The sequence below is a fragment of the Emys orbicularis genome, chromosome 3 (genome assembly GCF_028017835.1).
Source record: "Emys orbicularis isolate rEmyOrb1 chromosome 3, rEmyOrb1.hap1, whole genome shotgun sequence".
Classification (NCBI taxonomy): Eukaryota; Metazoa; Chordata; order Testudines; family Emydidae; genus Emys; species Emys orbicularis.
The window spans coordinates 4,707,407-4,731,554 of NC_088685.1; the positions used below are offsets into that span (position 1 = coordinate 4,707,407).

The following is a 24,148-nucleotide window of genomic DNA, read 5'->3' on the forward strand; positions in this document are numbered from 1 at the left end:
TGCCATCATGTGCCAGCAATGCCCCTCTGCCATGTACATTGGCCAAACCGGACAGTCCCTCCGCAAAAGAATAAATGGACACAAATCGGACATCAGGAATGGTAACATACATAAGCCAGTAAGTGAACACTTCAATCGCCCTGGTCATTCTATTACAGATTTAAAAGTCACTATCATTGAACAAAAAAACTTCAGAAACAGACTTCAAAGAGAAACAGCAGAACCAAAATTCATTTGCAAATTTAACACCATTAATCTGGGCTTGAATAGGGACTGGGAGTGGCTGGCTCATTACAGAAGCAGCTTTTCCTCTCCTGGAATTGACACCTCCTCATCTATTATTGGGAGTGGACCACATCCACCCTGATTGAATTGGCCCTGTCAACACTGGTTCTCCACTTGCGAAGTAACTCCCTGCTCTCCATGTGTCAGTATAGAATGCCTGCATCTGTAACTTTCACTCTATGCATCCGAAGAAGTGAGGTTTTTACCCACGAAAGCTTATGCCCAAATAAATCTGTTAGTCTTTAAGGTGCCACCAGACTCCTTGTTGTTTTTGTAGATACAGACTAACACGGCTACCCCCTGATTCCGGACATGGAGTTGTCTAAAGTAAGATGCTTAGTCGGGATGAGACTAAACCGAAATCCTGTCTACGTTCAACATTCTCTCCCAGGCAGCCCTGGAGTTGAGTGGGAAGCGGTTTGAAAGCACAGTTGGTATTTCACAATTGGCTCTCCCGTGTTCATGACCTGCCAAGGCGAAACCCCAATCCAACCACCCTCAGAACCCACTTCCGAATGTTACGGCTCAGGAAATATTTGGAAGCAGATTAGGCCTCATTAGTCCCTTTATTCAATGCAGCGACTCGATGAGGAGGAGCTGAATTGTGCATATTATCTGCAGTGTCAGGGGAAATTAGACTCAGACGAGATCTCGTTTTTCCCCTTTCCTGTCCTGTGACCGTTCTTGTGTGAAACAAAACACGCTACAGAGGCAGCGAGCGGTCTGGATCGCTCCTCGTCTATTTCACTCTTTCCTGGTCTCTGTGATTAATTTACCAGCCTCTCTGGGTCAAGGGGAGAAAGGAAAATGTGTCACCCTTTCCTCGGGGTGCATGTTTGCCCATGACAGCTTGTTGTATGTTTCCAAGAGAGATGGATTTGAGGGGTGAGGGGTTCAGATACAGGTGAGGTTTAGGGGGTCCCACGCATATGCCTCAGAAAGTGTCTTGCTCTCAGTACCCTGGGGTCAAAGATGCACATGAGCCCGAGTGCATCCCCCGCAGTCCGGGATAGGCTCCAGTGCGTTGCAGTCAGTATCCGGGGGTTAATTAATAACCTCCAGGCTAGGCAGGGGCTTAGCAATTGTGTAACCGCAGTGATTTCCCCAGGCAGGTGGCACGTCCTCTCCCCTGGCATTTGTTTAAATTGCAGGAGAGCCCAGGGGAATGAACGGCAAAGGGCAGATGAGCAGGGCACTCCCTGGGAGCCCGGAGCACGAAGGGCGTGGAGAGCCAGGCCTGGGGGGTGGTGTGGGGGTCTGGGACAGGGCCCCTCTCTGACGGAACCGGCGTTCTGCACCCAGAGGGACGTCTTCTTGCAGGACAGGCTGGGAACGGTCCAAAGGAGGGCCCTGGGGCCTCTGTCGGAGCTAGATGTGATTAAGCCAATGCTCTGCCTTGAGGGTAAAGCTCCCCCGGGGGTGGGGTGGAGGAGGCAGGCGTGTCTGCCTGGGGGAGGTGCCCCAGGTTCATTCCCATGGCAAAGCGAAGGTCACTCCCACCAGGTTCCCGCTGGGCTGTCCGCATGCGAGCTGGATCTCGCTCTCCCTTTGCTGTCCCACCCCGGTGACTCCTGGCTCCCAGCGCTTCAGAGCAGGGACCCGCTCTCTGCCGGGCGCTGCAGCGTGGGGCCCATTTACAGCGCTGCGTGAGGGCCGGGGTGTCACAGACTCCAGCCCTATGCCAGGGAGCAGGAGCTCCCCTTTCACCTCTTCACAGGCTCCCTGCCCTGGCCCCGAAGGCTGGGCGTGCGGGAGCGAGCAGGGTTGTATGTGCCCTTACTCCTGCCCCAGAGCAGGTGGAGGGGGCGAGGCAGGGATTGGGTGGTGCCTGCTCTCTGGCCAATGCAGCTGAGCTGGGAGCTGTTAATTTACGGCTAGTAAATTAGACCCAGAGTAAACGGTGGATTCTCTGTAACTTGGAGTTTTTAAACCATGGTTTGAGGACTTCAGTAACTCAGCCAGAGGTCAGGGGTCTGTTACAGGAGTGGGTGGGTGAGGTTCCGTGGCCTGCGAGGTGCAGGAGGTCAGACGAGATGATCATGAGGGTCCCTTCTGGCCTTAGAGTCTATGAGTGCTGCGGGAGCAAGATGGGAATAGGGAGAGGACTGGGACTCCAGAGGTGTCTCAGAGACACCACGGCTCTTGGGCTGCTCCTGGGCTGGCTCAGTTTCCACACTATCCCTGTGCCCAAAGGCACAATCTAGCCCTTGGTGATTGCCAATAGACAGAAGGGCTTTAGGACCCAGCAATGTCTACAGGCAGAGGAGCAATGCTGGGAACGGGACATGCTCCTTCCCTATGGCTGAGCCGAAAGAAAACCTGTGGTGCATTGAACGGACAGCAGCTCGCTGTAGCTAACTGCAGCTGCTGCGAACGTTCGTCACTCGTTTAGAAACAAAACGGAGCTTGGACGGTGCATTTTCCAAAGCACCCTGCCTGGGCATCTTCCCACCTTGCAAAACGCCTGACCCGCGTGGAAGCCTGAGGGGACTGACCCCAAAGGAGTTTATTGGAGAAAGGCCCAAAATAGATCGTAACCATGGACCCAGCTTTGCACCTTCCACCGCCAGCCAGATTCTGCTGCCCCTACTCACCCCGAGTAGCATCTTATCCACTGGAGCTACTTGTGGAGTAAGGAGCTTCGCAGGGTGGGGATGGGTGGCCCCTGGAGCGACAGGTTCTTCTGGCCCTCTGCCGTCACGGCTAGTGATTCCGTGGAGCAAAGTCAGGGAAAGCTCTGAAGCATCTGCCTGTCTTTCAGAAGAAGACCTCATTGGAGAGGACGACGACATGCCATCCTTCAGATACAGACCAGACGGTGAGGGCGCCGACCGGCCTGGGAAGTTCGGTGCATGAGAAGGCCCATCAGGTGTCGCCCACTCCATTCCCCGTGGGCAATGCAGGGATGCTCCCTAGATGCTCGCTCCACATGGCAAGGCCCCGAGGCTGTGAAGCTCTGTACGGGGGAGAACTTGTAATGAGCCCAGGGGCCCATAACTGGGGGAGGGAGGAAGTGCCTTATCTTGGGGAAGGGTTTGAGGAAGGCGACCGAGCAGGGTTTGTTCCCTGAATGGTGGCCTTTCCCCTCTGCTGGCTGGCAGGTGTAGGAGAGCAGAGACAGGAGTAGGTTGTAGAGACCGGAGTCAGGACGCGAAAGGACCCTGGGGTTCTCCAGCTCCCAGATTCACTCTCACAGCCTGTGCAGTGGCTAAGCCCTGGCCCGGGCTAGGCAGTCACAGAGGGGGGCTGCTGCCTATATGTCGGGGGGGGGGTCCCTGTAAAGTCCCACCAGCCTGAGGCATCTGTCAGTACCATCCCCCAATGGAAGGGCAGGGACTGCCCCAGGCCCTGTGCTCCGGGCTTGATGCTCACGCTGGAGACGGGAGCCCAGCCAGCTGGGTTCAGAGTCCTCGGGCAGCCATGGAGAACCCCGATCTCGCCTCACTTTGGCTAGAGGAGGCAACTGAGGAGAAGCTTGGGGCGGGCTCTGACAAGTGGGCTTGGCCCCTGTCTGGCTGGGACCCTGGGCCCGGGTTTTTAAAAGTCTTTAGGCACCTCAAGGTGCTTTAAAAAATCCCCCTTGGCACCCAGCTCCGTCTTGAGCTGCCCAAGACCTGTACAAACCCGGCCCTCGTCATGGCCAGAGCAAATTCATCCAGGCCTAGTCCTAGGCCCCCCAGAGTCAGTGGAAGCCTTTCCATTGCGTTCAAAGGACGTTGGCCTGCAGCCCTGTGCCCTGTCTGCCCCCAGCATTGGTTGTGCCCCAGCTGGAGCGGGCCAACGGCTCCTACCCCAAAACCTTGGCCGTGCCAACCCATGGAACTGTTATCCCCGAGTGGGTGACTGCAGGTGGCAGAGCAGGATCCTTGTTTGTAGCCTTTGGAAGAGGGATGTGGGGGAGGGAATCTCCAAACGAAGGACACAGAGCCAGGAGGAGGCAGAAACGCTGTGTTTTTCCTTTCTCTACAGCTCTGCCGTTACCTCAGGCTCCCGGCCTGGCCTTTCTGCTGTCAGTACCAAAGGGGACCTAGGGAGATGCCCTTAGATCTGGTGGACAAAATGGGTTGATTTCCGGGGGATCCTCCTTGAGTCTACCCTCTGCTTAAAGAGATCCACCGGATGGCTGATGTAAATAGGGGTAGCTGCCCCAGAGCTCACAACCGGGAGGGCGGTGTGTGGCAGGGCAGGGTCTGAGGGATGCCCCTGGTCCTGAGGTGCTGCATCCTTCCTGCCCATCCCCGGAGGGTGGACTCCAGGCCTTGTGCCGGAAAAGTCCAACCTTCCCTTCTCGCCTTTGTCCCTGTTCAGGCAGGACACGGACCAACTGCAGCCGGTGCCAGAAGAACCTGTCGCTCCAGACCTCCGTCAAAGGGCTGTACGTCTTCTGTGTCTTGCTGATCATTGCCGTGATGGTGCTGGCGTCCCTGGGTAAGCGCAGCCTCGGGGGACCCGACTCCCTTTTCCTTCCTGCCTGCCCTTCCCCAGGAAACACGAGCAGACCAGTGTAACATGAGCTTTCCCTGCCTGGGAAACCCACCTGGTCACCTGGGGGGTTGGAGGATTGTAATAATAATGATATTTAGCTCTTGAAATCCTCATGTCACAAAGGCGGGGGGTAGGACAATCACCCCCATTTTACTCATGAGGAAACTGAGGCACAGAGGGGAAGTGACTTGCCCAAGCTCATGCAGTGGATCAGTGGCAGAGCTGGCCTAGAACCCGGGTCTCCTAACACCAGTGCCCTAGCCACTCACCTGCTCGGGTTAAGTATGCGTGTGCACCCCTGATACCACTAGCAGATGGAATCCAACCTGCTTTGCTGTGTGTCATAGCTCCTCTATTGCTAACAGAAATTCCCCTTTCGCTACGGCAGCAGGGGCCTGGGCTTTGGGAGCAGAAGGCTCTGGGTGCTGTCCCCACTGCTGCTGTGAAGTTCGGAGTGTGGCCGTAGGCAGCCAGTGGCAAAGCCCAAGATTTGTGACAGTGTCTGCGTTCCCCCGACTGCTCCAGGAGCCACTCGTAGGTAATGGGACTTGCTGCTGCAGGGACCTGGTATATGCTGCAGAGCTCCCGTGCCATAGAGACATAAGAGCGGCCAGACTGGGTCAGACCAAAGGTCCAGCTAGCCCAGTATCCTGTCTTCCGACAGTGGCCAATGCCAGGTGCCCCAGAGGGAATGAACAGAACAGGGAATCATCAAGTGATCCATCCCCTGTCGCCCATTCCCAGCTTCTGGCAAACAGAGGCTAGGGACATCATCCCTGCCCATCCTGGCTAAGAGCCATTGATGGACCTATCCTCCATGAATTTATTTAGTTCTTTTTGAACCCTGTTATAGTCTTGGCCTTCACAACATCCTCCGGCAAGGAGTTCCACAGATTGACTGCGCGTTGTGTGAAGAAATACTTCCTTTTGTTTGTTTTAAACCTGCTGCCTATTCATTTCATTGTGTGACCCCTAGTTCATAACAATGGCCAGCTCCAATCCACCGCCCGAACACTCAGAATTCAGTCCCACCCCAGAGCCCCCTTATATCATAAGGGCTCCTCTTTGCCTCCTACCCTCACCGTCTAGCTGTGTCCGTTCCCTCGCTGTCTCTCAACCCTTGCAGGGCCAGGAGGAGAACCCAGGTCTCCAGTGCCCTGTGCACTAGAGCAGCCCCCGTCTAAACCAAGCCAGCGTCCAACCCCCTCTCCATCTCCTGATTCTCAGCGCAGAGCTCGTGGTCCGAGACCCCGCCAGCATCCCGGCAGGGCACCGCTCACCAGTGAGCCCGGCATCTCGATCCTCTTGTGGCTGCTTCAGTGGGAAAGCAGTGCGGCTCCCTTGACCTGCAGTCCACCGGGGAGCAGAGATCCCGGAGAGCACGGCCTGAAGAAATCCCCAAGTCGCAGGGTGGGTTCCCGCCTCTCGCGACGAGCGAAGACCACCCACAGTCCCTCAGAGCCGTGGGCCAGCAGCAGCCTTGCCCGGGGAATCTCTTGTTTGGCCTTCGTGCCAGTTAAGCACAGTCATTGGCATGGTGGTTTCCTTTGGGCTTTTTTTGCAGTGTTTTATTTTGGGCAGAGAGAGCTGCCAGATCCCACAGCCCTGGGTATCGGAGGAGCCTCTGCCTGAGCCCTGCTCTCTCTACAGCCCTGAGGAGCTAAGCGTGGGTGGCCTGGAACAGCCCGCTCCTCCTCCCTGCTCTCCGGAAGGTCCTACAAAGAGCACGTGTCACACCCCGGGCTTCTCCTCCTCCCCAGCTAGGATGGGTCACCAGAGCACAGGTCTTCTCCATGGGCCCCTGCCATCTGGCTGGCCCTCTGCACCAGGGGAGTGGAGACTTACCAGGCTGGCCCTGCAGCACCAACCAGCTACAATGCTGACATGGTGATGCAACCTTGCCATGCTGTGCGACGGCTGCCCGGGGAGACCAGCCAGCTGGACCTCACCCAGCCGCCGTCTGCACCGACACAGACACGCCCAAGGCACAGTGCCATTAGATAGGGCCTCACCCGGCACTGGGGCAAAGGGGCTTTCCCTTCCCTGGGCATCCCCGAGCAGGGGCCTGGCACATTCCTTGGGCTCCAAGAAGCTAGCAGGGGGAGGGGCAAAGAGAGGATAAATCCATTAACGATTGTGAGGAGCCCAGATACTGCGGTGATGGGGGCCCTGCGAGAGATTAGAGAGAACAAACAAGTTGTTTCATCACAGACGGAGAGATGGGGCCAGACCAAGAGCGGGATCCAAACTCACTCCCTTCGCAGTAGAGCTCCGTCCGGGTGGAAGCTGGGAACTCAGGCCGGGCCGGGCCCATCTGGGTCATCGAGTCTGGGTCCCTGGTCTCCTGGGCGTCCCCATCCTGGAATCCCATTTGTACACTTGACAAGCTCCGTCTTCAACCCAGCGAGGTTGTTAATCCCGTGTCTCTGCAATGGGCCAAAGCAGAACCTAGCACCCTCAGCCTGGGGGGCGCCAAAGCCCAGATCTGAACCTGAATACGCCCAGTGTCGGGGCTGACTTAACGCGCTTGAGCCAGCGCTTCAGGCTGGGACCTCCGATCCAAACCCAGAACCTTTCCTGACCCCGTCTGCCCACCAGCACCCGTCCCTTCTCCCCTGGCCTGCCGAGCCCTGGGGCAGCAGCTCAACGAACGCCCCAGCGTAGGTGACCTTTCCCCGATCCGTAACCTTTCCCTTTCCCAACTCCTGAAGAAGGGCTGGCTTCCCTTGGCGGGTCTGATTCCAGCCCGCTCTGGGCTCCTTGCCCATCCCACACTCCAGAGCGGCAGGAGGCAAGTGTCGATTTAGCCTTTGGCTGCCGCTCCCATTTGTCATCCCATGAAAATTGCCTCCATAATCAGGTTTGGACGGGAAGAGGCCCACCACAGAGCAATGACACGGGAGAAGCTCTTGGCAGAGGGAGGTGATGCAGGCGACAGCGTTTCTGGCTCGCTTGGCAAGGGTTGGAAACGCCAGGTGGTCCTTTGTATAAATAGCAGGAGTGGGCCAGACCCCCAGCTGGTGCAAAGTGGCCGAGCGCCGTCGACTTCCACACAGCTCCCCCCGGCTGAGTGTGCAACCCCGTCGAATCCCGCCCACCCGAAGGATTCGAGCCAACCGTTTCCAATGCTGGCTCCGCTTTCTCCTCCCCTTCCTATGCTCCAGCGATGGCTGGCCGCTCCAGCGCCTTGGAAGGTTTCCCACGTGTTCAGCGCCCATTAAAAATTGACATTCCCTGCTCATGTTCATCGCTTGCAAATTACACCTGGGAGGAATCAATGGAGGGAGATGGATGGGGACCCGCCGCCGCCCCTACTGGAAAGTTTAAGCAGCACCCAGCATGGAAATGGCTCCTGCCCCAGGGGCCAATATTCACCCCCCACCCTGCTCTCTCTTACCAGGGACGTGGTCTGGATCAGGTCTGTGCTGAGCTGCGCAGACCCCGGTGCCCATCCCCAGTGGCTGATCCGATTGCAGGGTCAGACCTGCCTTAGCCATACCATAAACACGCGGTAAGAAAGGCAGAGGGGAGAGGAAGAATCTGCCCCAGGTTTAGGGTTAGGCAGATTCTCATGCTTCAGAGCTTCCGCTGGTCGCCTGCAGGGGTCAGGAAGGGATAGTTTCCCCCTCAGTGTATTCTGGTTTGGGGTTTTTTTTTTTTGTCTCCTTCCTCTGAAGCCCCAGGGCTGGCCAAGGCTGGAGAGGGGTTTTGTGGGCAGGTGCTGGGTGGGGCTCGTTGCCTGGGATACACAAGAGGTCAGGTAGATGATCCGGCGATCCCTTCTGGCCTCAGGCTCTACAATGGGTGGGACGAGAGATTTCCAGGTCAGAAGTGGCCTTACACTGTAAGATCCTCTGGGCAGAGAAGTTGGGCTTTATGCCAGCGCCAAGCGGGTGCCCAGTGCCACCATCCAGATTGACACCACTGTGCACTGGTGTCATGAGGTCTTGTCTCTCGGGTTGCTCAGCTCCTGCGGAAAAGCAAGCCGATTCGGACAGCACCTAGCGCAGCGGGCAGGGTTCTATTTGCTTGCTGTCCTTATGTGGCACTGGAATGGGGTCGCCACTCACCACCAGCACGTCTAGGTTGGGGGGTGTCGCTCTGGCCATTTCGGGTGCTGCCTGGCTGCTTGGTGCTTGCTCCGCGATAGCCTTTCTGCTGGTAACTTCGCCCTCCGGGTGGCCCACCACTTAGACCACCCCTTCTGGGGTTACAAAGTCCGACTGGATCCCTGTCCAAATGCTGGTGCCAGCCGGTGTTCAACCCCTCTGGCTCTGTGCCACTGCACCAGTGGCTGGCAGGGGTACCCCGGCCTGCACGCTACATGGGTTCCAGCCGAGGGACTCTATAACCAGCAATCCAGGTCCTTAGCCCCATCCCTGTTTCCTTGGGCTCCTTCCCTATCTTCTCTCTCCTGCTTCTGGGTTCACCACTGGAGCCTTCTCCACTCCCCATGGCTTCTGCTTCCCCCCTCCTAGCCGCTGGCCAGATGCCGTACTCCAGGGCAGGAGCTCCGGACTTACCCTCCCCCTGGATTTCCTCCTCTTCCTGCAGGCCCCTTCTGCTTTCAGCCTCTTGGCTTTATGGTGCTGGCCCAGCCCTTCCCCAGCTGGGTTTCGCTCTCAATTAGCCCTGGCCCTCCCTCTCTGAGGTGCCGCCGGGTAACCTAACTGGTTTCTAAGGCCCTTGCTAACTCTGTCAGGGCTGGTGTGGGGTGCACACCCCATCCCAGGCACCCATCACCATGGTATCAAAGCACCTCACAATCTTTATCCTCACCACCCCTCTGTGAGGCAGGGCAGGACTGTTATCACCAATGTACAGATGGGGAAACTGAGGCACAGAGAGACTGAGTGACTCCCCCAAGGTCACACAGGGAGTTTACGGCCGAGCAGGGACTTGTCCCCGGGTCTCCCCAGTCCTAGACTGGTGGCCTAACCACTGGACCAGCCTTTCTCTTGTGGGGCCTGCAGTGCATTTGGCTTTGAATTTAATAATCAATAATTCTTCATACTTGCCCAATGACCCCCACCACAGTTCATCAGTGGGGTTAGAACTCAGGAGCTTCTGCACTAAGTCCCTATCTCTTGACCTAAAGGAATAGTTCAGTCAGCTGGTAGCAGTAGTAGACTACTGTTTAGGCAGCAGCAACACCCTTAGCTTGTGTATTACATGCTCCCCTTGTCAGGGGCAGCTCAGCTGTAGCATAGGGTGGGCCACAGGAATTCAAATCTTGTGCAAACCCCAGCTCCATACCAACCTCCATCATCGCTCATCAGCAGGCTGTGAACCTCGGACCTTCCACACCAGCCTCTGCCCCCTTAGCACAGATCCAGCAAACTGTCTCACACACAGAATCATAGAATATCAGGATTGGAAGGGACCTCAGGAGGTATCTAGTCCAACCCCCTGCTCAAAGCAGGACCAACTCCAACTAAATCATCCCAGCCAGGGCTTTGTCAAGCCTGACCTTAAAAACCTCTAAGGAAGGAGATTCCACCACCTCCCTAGGTAACCCAGTCCAGTGCTTCACCACCCTCCTAGTGAAATAGTGTTTCCTAATATCCAACCTAAACCTCCCCCACTGCAACTTGAGACCATTACTCCTTGTTCTGCCATCTGCTACCACTGAGAACAGTCTAGATCCATCCTCTTTGGAACCCCCCTTCAGGTAGTTGAAAGCAGCTATCAAATCCCCCCTCACTCTTCTCTTCTGCAGGCTAAACAATCCCAGTTCCCTGAGCCTCTCCTCATAACTCATGTGCTCCAGACCCCTAATCATTTTTGTTGCCCTCCGCTGGACTCTTTCCAATTTTTCCACATCCTTCTTGTAGTGTGGGGCCCAAAACTGGACACAGTACTCCAGATGAGGTCTCACTAATGTCCAATAGAGGGGAATGATCACGTCCCTCGATCTGCTGGCAATGCTCCTACTTATACAGCCCAATATGCTGTTAGCCTTCTTGGCAACAAGGGCACTCTGTCGACTCATATCCAGCTTCTCGTCCACTGTAACCCCTAGGTCCTTTTCTGCAGAACTGCTGCCTAGCCATTCGGTCCCTAGTCTGTAGCTGTGCATGGGATTCTTCCGTCCTAAGTGCAGGACTCTGCACTTGTCCTTGTTGAACTTCATCAGATTTCTTTTGGCCCAATCCTCTAATTTGTCTAGGTCCCTCTGTATCCTATCCCTACCCTCAAGCGTATCTACCACTCCTCCCAGGTTAGTGTCATCTGCAAACTTGCTGAGGGTGCAGTCCACGCCATCCTCCAGATCATTAATGAAGATAGTGAACAAAACCGGCCCCAGGACCGACCCTTGAGGCACTCCGCTTGATACCGGCTGCAACTAGACATGGAGCCATTGACCACTACCCGTTGAGCCCGATGATCTAGCCAGCTTTCTATCCACACATTAACTAGTGAGGCCTCCGCAATCCCCTGGGAAGTACCACGGTCTCGTCTCCATTTTGTTGCTGTGGCACGGAGCGGGGAGGTGACTTAGCTGGGGTCACACGGCAGGTCAGTGGCAGAGGCAGGAATGGAACGTGAACAGCCTGACTCTGTACCCCTCTGCTCAGAGCTCCAGACATCACTCACCCTATAAAAGGGGAACTTACGGCCCAAAGCTCCTTGAGGAAGCTCTCTGCACCTGGCGGGGTCGGGACCCTAATGAACAAAGCAACAAGGGAAGAGGCCATCGATTCCAAGGCCAGAGAGGACCAGTGTGATCATCTAGTCTGACCTCCTGGGTAACACAGGCCAGCGACCTGCCCCCCGATAATTCCGAGAGCAGATCTGTTAGGAAAACATCCAGTCTTGATGGAGAATCCACCAGAACCCCTTGGGAAATTGTTCCAGTGGTTAATTACCCTCCCTGTTAAAAAATGACAGTTCTCTCAAATCTGAATGTGTCTAGCTTCAATGTCCAGCCATTGGATCTTGTTAGATCTTTGTCTGCTACATCGAAGAGCCCATGATTAAATATGTTTTCCCCACGTAGGTACTTACAGGCTGTGATCAAGTGACCCCTTAACCTTCTCTTTGTTAAACTAAATAGATTGAGTTCTTGAGTCTGTCACTAGCAGGCAGGTTTCTAATCCTTTAATCAGTCTTGTGGCTCTTCTCTGGCCCCTCTCCAATTTATCAACATCCTGCTTGAATTGTGGGCACAGAACTGGACACCGGATTCCAGCCGCGGTCGCACCAGCGGGAAAATCGCCTCTCTGCTCCCGCTCAAGATCCCCTCTTTAAGCATCCGAGGAGCTCTTCTGGCCACGGCGTCTCACTGGGAGCTCCTGTTCAGCTGATGATCCACCACAAGCCCCAAATCTTCTTCAGCGTCGCTGCTTCCCAGGGTAGAGTCCCCTGTCACGTAATGTGGCCTCCAGCCTGTGTTCCTCCATGTAGACATTTACATTCAGCCCTACTAAAATGCATATCGTTTGCATGTGCTCAGTGCAGCAAGCGATCCTGATCGCTCTGTGGCAGTGACCTGTCCTCTTCATTATTTACCCCTCTCGCAATTTTTATGTCATCTGCAAACTTTATAAGTGATGATTCTATGTTTTCTTCCAGAGCACGGATAAAAATGTAAAATAGTGAAGGGCCAAGAACTGATTTTTGCAAGACCACACTAGAAATACACCTGCTCAAAGTGAAGATTCCCCATTACATTTTGAGACCTATCAGTTAGCCAGTTTTTAATCCATTTAATGTGTGTCATGTTCATTTTATATTGTTTTACTTTTTTAATCAAAATGTTGTGGGAGTACCAAGTCAAATGCTTTACAGAAGTCTATTACATCCATGCTATTACCTTTCTCAGCCAAACTTGTGAGTGCAAAGTAATGTACATTGGAAAACATAATCCCAACTATACATACAAAATGATGGGGTCTAAATGATCTGTTCCCACTCAAGAAAAAGCTGTTGGAGTCTGTCAGGGTTCCCTCCCCACTCTGAACTCTGGGGTACAGATGTGAGGACCCGCATGAAAGACCACCTAAGCTTATTTTTAACCTAAGCTTATTTAACCAGCTTAGGTTAAAAACTTCTCCAAGGCACAAATTCTTCCTTGTCCTTGGACGGTATTGCTGCCACCACCAAGTGAGTTAGACAAAGATTCAGGAAAAGGACCACTTGGAGTTCCTGTTTCCCCAAAATATCCCCCCCAAACCCCTTCACCCCCTTTCCTGGGGAGGCTTGAGAATAATATACCAACCAAATGGGTAAACAAGGTGAGCACAGACCAGACCAGTGGGTTTTTAGGACACTAAAAACCAATCAGGTTCTTAAAAGCAGAACTTTATTATAAAGAAAAAAAAAGCTAATTTTACAGGGTAATAAGATTTAAAACACAGAGGTTTTCCCCTCTAGGCAAAACTTCAAAGTTACAAAAAAAACAGGAATAAACCTCCCTCTTAGCATAGGGAAAATTCACAAGCTAAAATGAAAGATAATCTAACGCATTACCTTGCTATTACTTACAATTTTTGTAATCTTAGATGCTTATTTCAGGTAGGGTTTTAGGAGATGGTTTTTCCTGCCCTGGTCCCTCTCTGTCCCGGAGAGAACAACAAAGAGAGCACAAACAAAAACTTCCCCCCATAGATTTGAAAGGATCTTCTTCCCTTATTGGTCCTTTTGGTCAGGTGTCAGCCAGGTTATTTGAGCTTCTTAATCCCTTACAGGTAAAGGAGGGATTTTATGCTACCCTCAGCTGTATGTTTATGACAGAGTCATTGTGGTTAGTTCTCTGAAAACATCCACTCAATGTGCAGCGGCAGTCAAAAAAGCTCACAGAATGTTAGGAACCATTAAGAAAGGAATAGATAATAAGACAGAAAATGTCATAATGCTACTATGTAAGTCTGTGGTACACCCACATCTTAAATACTGTATCCAGTTCTGGTTGCCCTGTCTCAAAAAAGATATATTAGAATTGGGAAAAGTACAGAGAAGGCCAACAAAAATGATTGAGGGTATGTAACAGCTTCCATATGCAGAAAGGCTTAAAGACTGGGACTTAGAATAGAGACGACTAAGGGGAGATATGCTAGAGGTCTATAAAATGATGACTGGTGTGGAGAAAGTGAGTAATGAAGTGTTATTTACTCCTTTATGGAACACAAAAACCAGGGGTCCCCCAATGAAATTAACAGGCAGCAGGCATAAAACAAACAAAAGGAAGTATTTCTTCACATAACACACAGTCAACCTGTGGAACTCATTGCCAGAGGATGTTGCGAATGCCAGAAGTATAACTGGGTTAAAAAAAGAATTAGATACATTTATGGAGGATAGGACCATCGATGGCTGTTAGTCAAAATGGTCAGGGAGCTTGCTCTGGGTGTCCCTAAACCTCCAACTGCCAGTAGCTGGGACTGGATGATGGATCACTCAATAATTGCCCTGTTCTGTTCATTTCCCCTGAAGCATTTGGCACTGGCCACTATCAGAAGACAGAATACTGGGCTAGATGGACCATCGGTCTGACCTAATATGATAGTTCTTATGTTTTATGTTCTTAATCTCATCACAAAAAGATATCAGGTTAGCTTGACGGGATCTATTTTCCGTAAACCCATGCTGATTGGCATTAATTACATTACCCTTTTTATTTTTTTATTAATCGAGTCCCATATTAGCTGCTCCATTGTCTTCTGTGGAATCGATGTCAGGCTGACTGGCCTATAACTACCCGGGTCATCCCATTTATCCTTTTTAGCTATTGGCCCAACATTAGATTTCTTCCAGTCTTCTGGAACTTCCTCAGTGTTCCAAGACTTACTGAAAATCGACATTAGTGGTCCAGCGAGCTCCTCAGCCAACTCTTTTAAAATTCTTGGACCCGCTGATTTAGAAATGTGAAACTTTCGTAGCTGCTGTTTAACATCCTCCTGAGATACTAGTGGAATGGAAAGAGGGTTATCATCATCATATGTTGAGATTGCATTATCTGCTTTTTTCCCAAATACAGAATAGAAATATTTATTGAACACTTTTGCCTTTTTTACATTACTATTCACAGTTCTACCATTTCCATCTAGTAATGGACCAATACCATTGTCAGGATTCTTTTTGTTCCTAATATACTTAGAAAACTCCTTATTGTCCTTAACTCTGCTGGCCATGGATTTCTCCACGTGTCCCTTTGCATCCTTTATCATTGTTCTACAATACCTAGCTTCTGATTTATTTTCATTACTGTCAACTTCCACTTTCTTCCATTTCTTATATATTCAAAAGATGAAAGGTTAGGACTTTAGCTGGTGGAAATGTATGCCAGCTGGGAACCTGACCCCATTGATTTAAATGGAGCTATGCTTATTTACACCAGATAGGGATCTGGCCCCATTGAGTTCAGTGGAGCTTCATCAGTTTCTCCCAGCTGGGGATCTGCCCCAAAATGTCTGCTAATGCTAAAACCGACTAACAGCTCTTTCTATTGGAAGAGGATCCGTTTCGGACAATTTGGTTTCCAGAAAAATATCATTATTCACTCACTTAGCCTAGAAGAGCTGAAAGCACAGACCCCACCCCATATTCCCATCTCTCTCTTCCCTGCAGTCTTTAAGAAAGTTAATTCCATAGCTGATGACATCAGCTCGGCCCAGACTTACTACGAGAAGAAGATCGTGTCTGTCCAGGAGAACCTCCAGGAGCTCGGTGAGTGTTCTGATCCCCACGGAGCACTGGCCCCATTACATCTCCTGACCATGGGCTGCGATCCCTCGGGCAGCAGAGTAGCCCTTGGAGTTAAGGGACTTTGCGGGGTCACTAGTTGGATGGGATTAGGGGGGTTGGTGGTCAGTGGAAGCTGCTGTTTGCTCTAGCAGATGGAAGGGGGCTGCTGCAGGGAAGGTCTCACAGAGCCTTCAGTGTGAACCTCTATCCTGACTGGAGGAAGAACTAGGAGGAAGTCCGGGGGGGAGGAGGGAAGGCCTACATCTCTCCCACAATATCCTTGTACAAGTTCCTGTAGGAAACATGGGAAAGCTAGATCATAATAATCCTGAGAACACTCTATGGGTCGATGGCAAAGTGTGTTCCAAAGGCAGGTTAAGTATCACTGTCCTTGTTTTACATGTGGGGGAAGCTGAGGCACATAGCGATTAGGTGACTTGCCCAAGGCTGTGCAGGGATTCAGTGTCAGAGCTGGGATGAGAACCCAGGCAATCCTGGTTCTTGGGCCTCCCCCGCTGGAGAGATCTGTAGTTCGCCCACATGTGGCTTAGCAGTATCTGTGTCCAACTCTTAGGAATCCCAGAGCACATGGGGAGAAGAACGTGTTGTGGAGAGAGCCTCGCAGACACCGGGGTCTAGTCCGAGGGGGAATGTGTCCATTCTCCACAGCTGACTCGTGCGTCGTTGCTTGGCGCACAGCATGACAGAGCTATGTATCTCTCATTCAGATCAGAAGTCCTCGGGGAACTGCTCCTTCTGCCATGACACAGGGCAGCTGGGGCAGGAGATAAGCAAGTTGCAGGAAGAGCTGGAGGAGATTCAGAAGATGCTCTTGGTGCAGGAGATCCTGCTGGACCGGACCTCGCAGGGGTACCAGCAGCTCTCATCCACCAGCAGCAAGATCACCAGTGAGATGGACGGCTGCTCGTTCTCCATCCGGCAGGTCAACCAGACCTTGGGGCATTTCCTCGCCCAGGTGAGAGGCTGGCAGGCGGCCACTTCGGCGCTGGATGACTCCCTGAAGGGGCTGCTGCAGGAGCGGTACGACGTCAAGGCAGTGGTGGAGCAGATGAACTTCACGGTGGGGCAGACCTCGGAGTGGATCCACGCCATCCAGCGGAAGACGGACGAGGAGACGCTGACACTGCAGAAGATGGTGACCGAGTGGCAGAACTACACCCGGCTCTTTGGAAGCCTGAGGGCCACCTCCTCCAAGACCAGCGAGCTGGTCAAGAGCATCCAAGCCAGCATGAGCCTGGCCTCGCAGAGGATCAGCCAGAACTCAGAAGGCATGCATGACCTGGTGCTGCAGGTGATGGGGCTCCAGCTGCAGCTGGATAATATCTCCTCCTTCCTGGACGACCACGAGGAGAACATGCACGACCTGCAGTACCACACCAGGTACACGCAGAACCGGACGGCGGAGCAGTTCGAGACCCTGGAGGGGCGCATGACCTCGCACGAGATCGAGATCAGCACCATCTTCACCAACATCAACGCCACGGACAGCCACGTGCACAGCATGCTCAAGTACCTGGACGACGTGCGGCTCTCCTGCACCTTGGGCTTCCACTCCCACGCCGAGGAGCTGTATTACCTGAACAAGTCCGTCAGCCTTATGCTGGGCACCACGGACCTGCTGCGGGAGCGGTTCAGCCTGCTCAGCGCCCGGCTGGACTTCGACATCCGGAACCTGTCCATGATCATGGAGGAAATGAAAGTGGTGGACGTGAGGCACGGGGAGATCCTGCGCAACGTCACCATCGTACGAGGTGAGTTGCATGTGGGTACATCCTGTCCGGGGCTTGAACCCGGGACTGCCAGCGGTAAAGGACCAGGCCCCTTGGGTGGAAGAAGTAGCAAGCTCATAAAGCTCTTCTGTGGTCGTGACCCACGTGAGTGTGTGCGCGTTCGCCAGGGAACCCAGAGGGGAAACTGAGGCAGCAGACCGGTGACCCAAAGCGGGGAGCTAGCTCTTGTATGTGTCTGAACTGGAGGATTTTGGCTGCAGACAGGGGCTTTTGGAGGTATCTTGGGCCGCTGGTTCTGCCACAAAAAATCTCAGGGCCGTGATTTCATAAGCGATGAGTGATCTTTGGTGCTTGATATGAGACACGTGAAAGGGCCTGGTTTTCAATGATGGGGAGGGGTCTCAGCGCTTGCAGCATCGCAGGCCCCTCTATGGTGTCTCCATCGGGGCTAACTGCTGTGATGCGCTCGGCGCCAGGCAGCTGGGGTTACCGCTGCTGCTGCTGTGGGTGCCACACCTAGGAGACACCAGTTGAGAGGGAAACCATGACCTGCCAGCTCCCTGGTGAAAACAGGGCTGGAGTTCACACGTCATAGAATAGAATCATAGAATATCAGGGTTGGAAGGGACCTCAGGAGGTATCTAGTCCACCCCCCTGCTCAAAGCAGGACCAACACCAACTAAATCATCCCAGCCAGGGCTTTGTCAAGCTGGGCCTTAAAAACCTCTAAGGAAGGAGATTCCACCACCTCCCTAGGTAACCCAGTCCAGTGCTTCACCACCCTCCGAGTGAAAAAGTTTTTCCTAATATCCAACCTAAACCTCCCCCACTGCAACTTGAGACCATTGCTTCTTGTTCTGTCATCTGCCACCACTGAGAACAGCCGAGCTCCATCCTCTTTGGAACTCCCCTTTCAGGTAGTTGAAAGCAGTTATCAAATGCTGCCCCTCACTCATCTCTTCTGCAGACTAAATAACCCCAGTTCCCTCAGCCTCTCCTTGCAAATCATGTGCTCCAGCCCCCTCATCATTTTCGTTGCCCTCCACTGGACTCTCTCCAATTTGTCCACATCCTTTCTGTAGTGTCTGTAGTGTCATCCTTCTTCATGTGTGTCACAAACAGACACACACACACACATCACAATGCACTTCCAACACCCCTCTCCACTCTACACCCATATACACTCACCCACACACTGTAACACACACACATCACAACGCATCCCCACACCCAACCCCCTCTCCCCTTCACACCCATATACACTCACCCACACACCGTAACACACACACACACATCACAACACATCCCCCCACACCCACACCCTCTCCCCTCCACACCCACATACACTCACCCACACACTGTAACACACACATCAAAACGCATCCCCCCCATACACAATTCTCCTCTCCTCCCACACACAACCACACATAACACAGACACACATCACAACGCATCCCCCCACACCCAACCCCCTCTCCCTTCAATACACACACCTATCAACACACCGTAACACACACATCACAACGCACCCCTAAACACACTGAACCCCCTTCTCTCCACACCCACATGCACCCATCCACACTCATACATCATCAGACACACACAACACCTCCCCACACCCACATACATCCACCCACACATCACAACACACACATACATCATAGCACACACAACACCCTCCTCCTCCCACACCCTCATACACAGGCTGTGTATTCAATGGGCCACTTGTTTCTCCCTCCGCATGACGGGGTTGCTGCTGGTCGGGTCTGGGGCGTGCGAGCAGAGGTCAGCGTGGGGGCGGCTTGCATGGAATCTGCCCCACTCCCCTCCCCCTCCCCCCCATTCTGTGGCTAGCCAGGGGCCCTCGCTCCCAATGCAGATGCTCGAAATGCCCTGAGGACAACACTAACCCCACAAAGGCCTGTGGTGGGTGGAGGGGTGCTGTGATGTGTGGGTGTGGGGGACGGCTGAGCGTTGTCATGTATGGGTGGGTGTTACAATGTGTGGATGGGAGTTGGTGGATGTGGGTGTGGAGGGATGGGAGTGTGGTGGGGGGAGGGGTGCTGTGTGATGTGTGGACACCAGCCCGGTTGTCAATAAGTAGCTGGCAGGCCGCGGTTTCCCTCTCAGCCGGCGTCCCATACGTGTGGCACCCACCACAGCAGCAGCTGTAACCCCGACTGCCCTGGGCTGAGCAGATCACAGCGGCTGGAGACCTGATCTGGGATCTGATTTGCCAAAAGCGCTGAGCCCCCGCCCGCAGAAAACCCGCCCCTTTAAGGTATCTCATGTCCGGCACTTATCGCTTTTGAAATCTCCGCCCTGAAATTTTAGTGGCAGAATCGCTGGCCTGAGAACCACCCAAAAGCCTGTGTCTGCAGTCAGAAACCTCCAGTTCAGACATGTACTAGAGTCAGCTCCCCACTTCAGGTCACCTGTCTGCTGCCTCAGTTTCCCCTTCTGCACACCATGGTGAAAGCACCCAGACTCAAATGGTGCAGGTCACATCCCCTTCGGCATTGACATGTCTTGGCCAGCATCAGCTGGTTCTGAAATGGCTGGCACGTGTCACACCCTTGCCGCTGACTGGCGGGGACTCAGGAGATATATAGTCATAGTCACTTTCTTCTGCACGGAGCATTTATAACAGGGAGGAGGGTCTGGGGGTGGCAGGGGACAGGGCTTAGCAGAGAAGGAAACCCCCATGTCAGGGAGTGGTACGTGCCAGCTACTTCCGAACCAGCTAACGGCAGCAGAGACGTGTCATTTGGGGTGACCCCAGACGTGTTCTGTCCTTGCCCAGGACCATTCACTTGACCCACATCCAGAGCCTTTTCCCTTTCTCTGGGTCTCTGCAGCCTCTGCCTATGACACAGGGCGCCTTAGATCTAGTTTCCTAGAGGTGACATGCATGAGCCTAGCGTGTGCCTTCTGACTCCCAACTAGATAAGGCCCAGGCCTGTATCAGATGCCCCGGGGCATGTCCCTGTGCTCCTGCACCAGTGCCCTGTCACAGGAGGGTCTGGGGAACACCTGTCCACTAGAAACTGCCTGAGGCCCAGCCGCTCATTTCACTACATTAGTGCTTATTAGAGACTGGAAATCCTTTGGGGAGGGGGTGGTAGTGCCAGGCCTGGCACAGAAGCCACACCCTGTAAGTTCATTGGCCGCTGAATCCATGTCTTCAGGGCCGATCCTGATGGCACGGCTCGGGTGCCGGGGCAGCTCCGAAACCAGCAAGGGCCTGTTTTCCTGTCTCCGAGCCTTGAGCCTGGTTACGGAACACAGTGATGGTTGCATCTCCCCCAGCAGCATTTCAGTCCCGTTATAAGAGGGACAGCAGTGCTGTGAGCAGGGTCCCCGGCCCCAGTGCTGCCCAGACCTGTCTGCTTGGGGGTCCCCAGCACTGCCACCCAGAGCAGCTCCTCTGGGCCGCCTGTGGGCCGGGGGTGGGTGCGAGGAAGGTGGAGGCTGGAGGGAGATCCCTGCACAGGTTTCCAGCACACTGACTGGGACTTTGGCGACAATACAAGCAATTGGAAGTGGGTTTTGCGTTTCCCAGGGCTGTGTGGCACATGGAGAAGGGGCGCGTGTTAACACAGCTGGGCGTGACCCCTGGGGACCAGGACGGGGCAAGGCCAGAGGTTCTGTTCCAAGCCCAGACCTAGACCGACGTGGGTTTGAAACCCAGCTCTGAATTCTGAAGCCAGGGCCCATTTCAGGTCTGCAGTGTCTTGCTCTGGGATGAGAGGGGTCTGACCCGCACAGGGGTGCTATAAATAACACTATCATCAATATCCCCCCCACCCCCAGCAGCTACAGAGCCCTCCCTCCCCATCCCCTGCTCCCCCCCGTCCCCCACCAGACAAGTGCCTAGGCCCAGTCTCCCACCTCAAACCTTTCCCCAGCCTAGTCACTATTCCCACAGCTGCACATGCAGAGACTTCCAGACCCCGCCTCCCAGCTGTTGCATGTTCCCCATCCCGCCGCTCTCCTGCCTCCCCCTGCTGCCGAGCCAGCCCCCGCTCGCCTACAGAGGCTGGTGTGTGAGCAGCGAGCCTGGGTGCCGTTTGGAAACCGCTTTGGGAACCTGCTGGGCGAAAGTCGGGGCACAGGAATTACTTTAGCCGGCGACCACTGAAAGGCAGCCACCTCTGGGATGGAGCACTGCAGCTCGTTGGCCACACACTGCAGCCAGGGCAGGAGAAAGCTGCAGGAGGGAGTATAGGAAGGGAGAACATTGCCCACGCTGGGATTTGGCCAGGACGCCAGGGTGCTCCCGCCATGAAAAGCACCGGGGAACATCCCATGTTAGCTAACCCCCCTCTAGCAGCGTGTTGCAGTCCAGAGACAGAGCATGAGTCTAGTGCTTAGAGGTGAGGGGGGAGCAGGGGTTAATCCCAGCTTCCCAGAGAGCAGGCGGCCTCCCCGGCACAAACACACCCTGCTCTCCTGGTTGCTGGTATCCTGTGATGGAAAAAGGGAGCCATGCACAACGAGCTGTGGACCTGGCAGGGCCAGGCAGTAGGTGCAGCTCCTCCCACAAAGCCCCTAGCCTCAGACAGTGCCTCGCTGTGTGTCCCTCTGCGGGCAGGGCCGCTGGAGTCAACACATGACGGCATCTCTAACGGGCGGGGAGGGGAAACAGGAGGCGCTGGCAGGGGATGGGCACCTGGCGCCTTCCCTTGGCTCCTGCTGGTGGAATTCTCCATGTGGTCCCCCAGTGCTGCCAGTCAATTCCACAACGGCCTCCCCCAGCTGGAGATCGGACAATTCCTCAGACACCAGCCGCTTCCTGGGAGCTGGACGATCAACCCCAACGATTCTGGCAGAGGGTCAAGCCGCTCTCCACACCCTGGGGCAGGGAGCAGGGGCAGGAAAGGTGCTTCCCTCCCCGGGCACGTTGGCTGGGCTCCCCCTCCTCTGAGACATCGAGCAGGGTTAGGACGGGGTAGGGATCTCCCACATGATTGGTGTCCCGGGACAGCGTGGGCAGGTGTCAGTGGACCTTGGTTCTTTGTTGCCTTAATGTGTCACCTGCCTGGGGTGGGAGGGGTCTCCAGCTGCCGAGCTCAATGGTATCCAGTGGCATGTCCCCTGCAGGGCAGGAGGACCACTCAGGCTCCCACTGCCAGGACATTGTAACCAAGGTAACACTGGTTAACGATGCTCTGCACTCCCCGCCTGTTCCTCTCCCATTGCCTGGCTACTGTAACCAAGGTAACACTGGTTAACGATGCTCTGTGCTCCCCACTTGTTCCTCTCCCGTTGCCTGGTTACTGTAACCAAGGTAACACTGGTTAACGATGTTCTGCACTCCCCACCTGTTCCTCTCCCATTGCCTAGATACTGTAACCAAGGTAACACTGGTTAACGATGCTCTGCGCTCACCACTTGATCCTTTCCCCCAGGTGTGCCTGGCCTCCCTGGACCCAGAGGACTCAAAGGCGATGTGGGAGTGAAGGGGCCCGCAGGAAGCAAGGGGGAGAAGGGCGATGGCGGGGGCCTGGGTTCTCCCGGCCCGCCGGGCTCCAGAGGACCTCCAGGCATCCCAGGCCCTCAAGGCGAGAGGGGACCTATTGGCGTGAAAGGCGTGCCGGGCTTTAAAGGCGCTAAGGGCAGCTTTGGGCAAGCTGGCCTCAAAGGACAGATGGGCCTGAAAGGCGACACGGGCCCTCAGGGGCCGGAGGGAGCTCCGGGGCTGGTGGGGCCAGCAGGGAAGCCAGGGATTCCAGGGAAGCCAGGGTCACCAGGCCAGCTTGGCCCCCCGGGTCCGAAGGGAGACCCCGGCATGCGTGGGCCCCCAGGCTTACCGGGGCCACCGGGTGTCTAAGCCAGCCCCACCCGCAGCCCTGCCCTACAGGGGACGGGGAGGGGTGGTCTCTGCAGTGCTGAGGGGTGGCAGCTGGCCGGAGGCGCATCCCAGGGCCCGTCACCAGCATCCCCCTGGCCCTGCGGGAGATTCAGCTGGCAATCCCAGCAGGGAGCCCGACCCCCCGCATCCCGCCCGGGACGTCCTGCCTGAGCCGAGCGGCTGGGATCCCCACTCACCTGCCCAGCGCCCCCAGCAGGCAGCCCCCCTTGTTTGTTCACACGCCCTCAGAGACAGCCGAGGGCAGCACGGCCCCCTGGATGGGAAACCAGCGCTGTCCACGTCCTGCCCTTCCCTTTCCAAGAGCCTGCTTGTACCTGTTTGACCCAGACACGCGGGGCTGTTTGAAAGGCAAAGAGCTAAATCTCCGTGTGTCAATGGGAGTATGTGTGTGAGAGAGACTGTGCTAGGCCTTGCCAACAACGCCCTGGGCTTTGCCCTGCAGCTGGGGAGCTGGGCCCAAGCAGGCTTCCCATGTCTCTCGTTCGCTGGCAGAGCCTGGGCGTTTTGCTGCCTGGCACAGACCAACGTGCCTCCGGTCGCTTCATTGCCTTGGTTTCCATCATCCGCTTCTTTCCCTGCATCCTCTGCTCCAGCCCTCGCTCACTGCAAGTGGGTCTGGGCACCACGCTCTCATGCCACACCTGGTCGGGGCTGTCTCTGGCATCCTACAGTTCTGTATTCGGACACGTTGATTCTCCCTCCTGACCCACTTGGCAGCCAATTGGGCTTGGTCCAGGCGGCCTCAGCTCTCGGTACCCGTTCAGCTCCTGGTGGGCAGAGGCCCATGGCACAATCACCCACCATCTCAGCTGGCACCCTCACTGGCCGCTTGCAATAGAGGGGCCAAGGATTGAACGGGCCCTGGAATCCCTGCTCCCCCTGAAAAGGGCTCCCTCCAAGTCAAGATGGAGGGATTTGGGGAGCAGACACTGTGCCCTAGGCAGCCAAGCCAGCAGGCTCCGAATTCCCATTTAAAACCTCCAGCCCCTTTGCATTGAGAGCCCCTAAGAAGGATGCTGACAAATTGCAGTGGGGTCAGAGAGGAGCCATGGCTGATTAAAGGATC

General features: G+C 54.7%; 1 protein-coding gene across 1 annotated transcript; it reads left to right on the forward strand.

Moving 5' to 3' along the window:
* The first annotated feature begins 1,671 nt into the window (after positions 1-1,671).
* SCARA3 (scavenger receptor class A member 3) lies at positions 1,672-23,040 on the forward strand. Its single transcript, XM_065402121.1, has 6 exons — positions 1,672-1,687; positions 3,047-3,103; positions 4,594-4,713; positions 15,340-15,438; positions 16,185-17,228; positions 22,619-23,040. Exons 1-6 carry the CDS (start codon positions 1,672-1,674, stop codon positions 23,038-23,040), a joined length of 1,758 nt encoding a protein of 585 aa, XP_065258193.1.
* The last annotated feature ends 1,108 nt before the right edge of the window (positions 23,041-24,148 follow it).

Coding starts and splice junctions, on each gene's coding strand:
- SCARA3 (XM_065402121.1), top strand. Junction 4,714..15,339: donor GATGGTGCTGGCGTCCCTGG/GTAAGCGCAGCC, acceptor TCTTCCCTGCAG/TCTTTAAGAAAGTTAATTCC. Junction 15,439..16,184: donor GGAGAACCTCCAGGAGCTCG/GTGAGTGTTCTG, acceptor TCTCTCATTCAG/ATCAGAAGTCCTCGGGGAAC.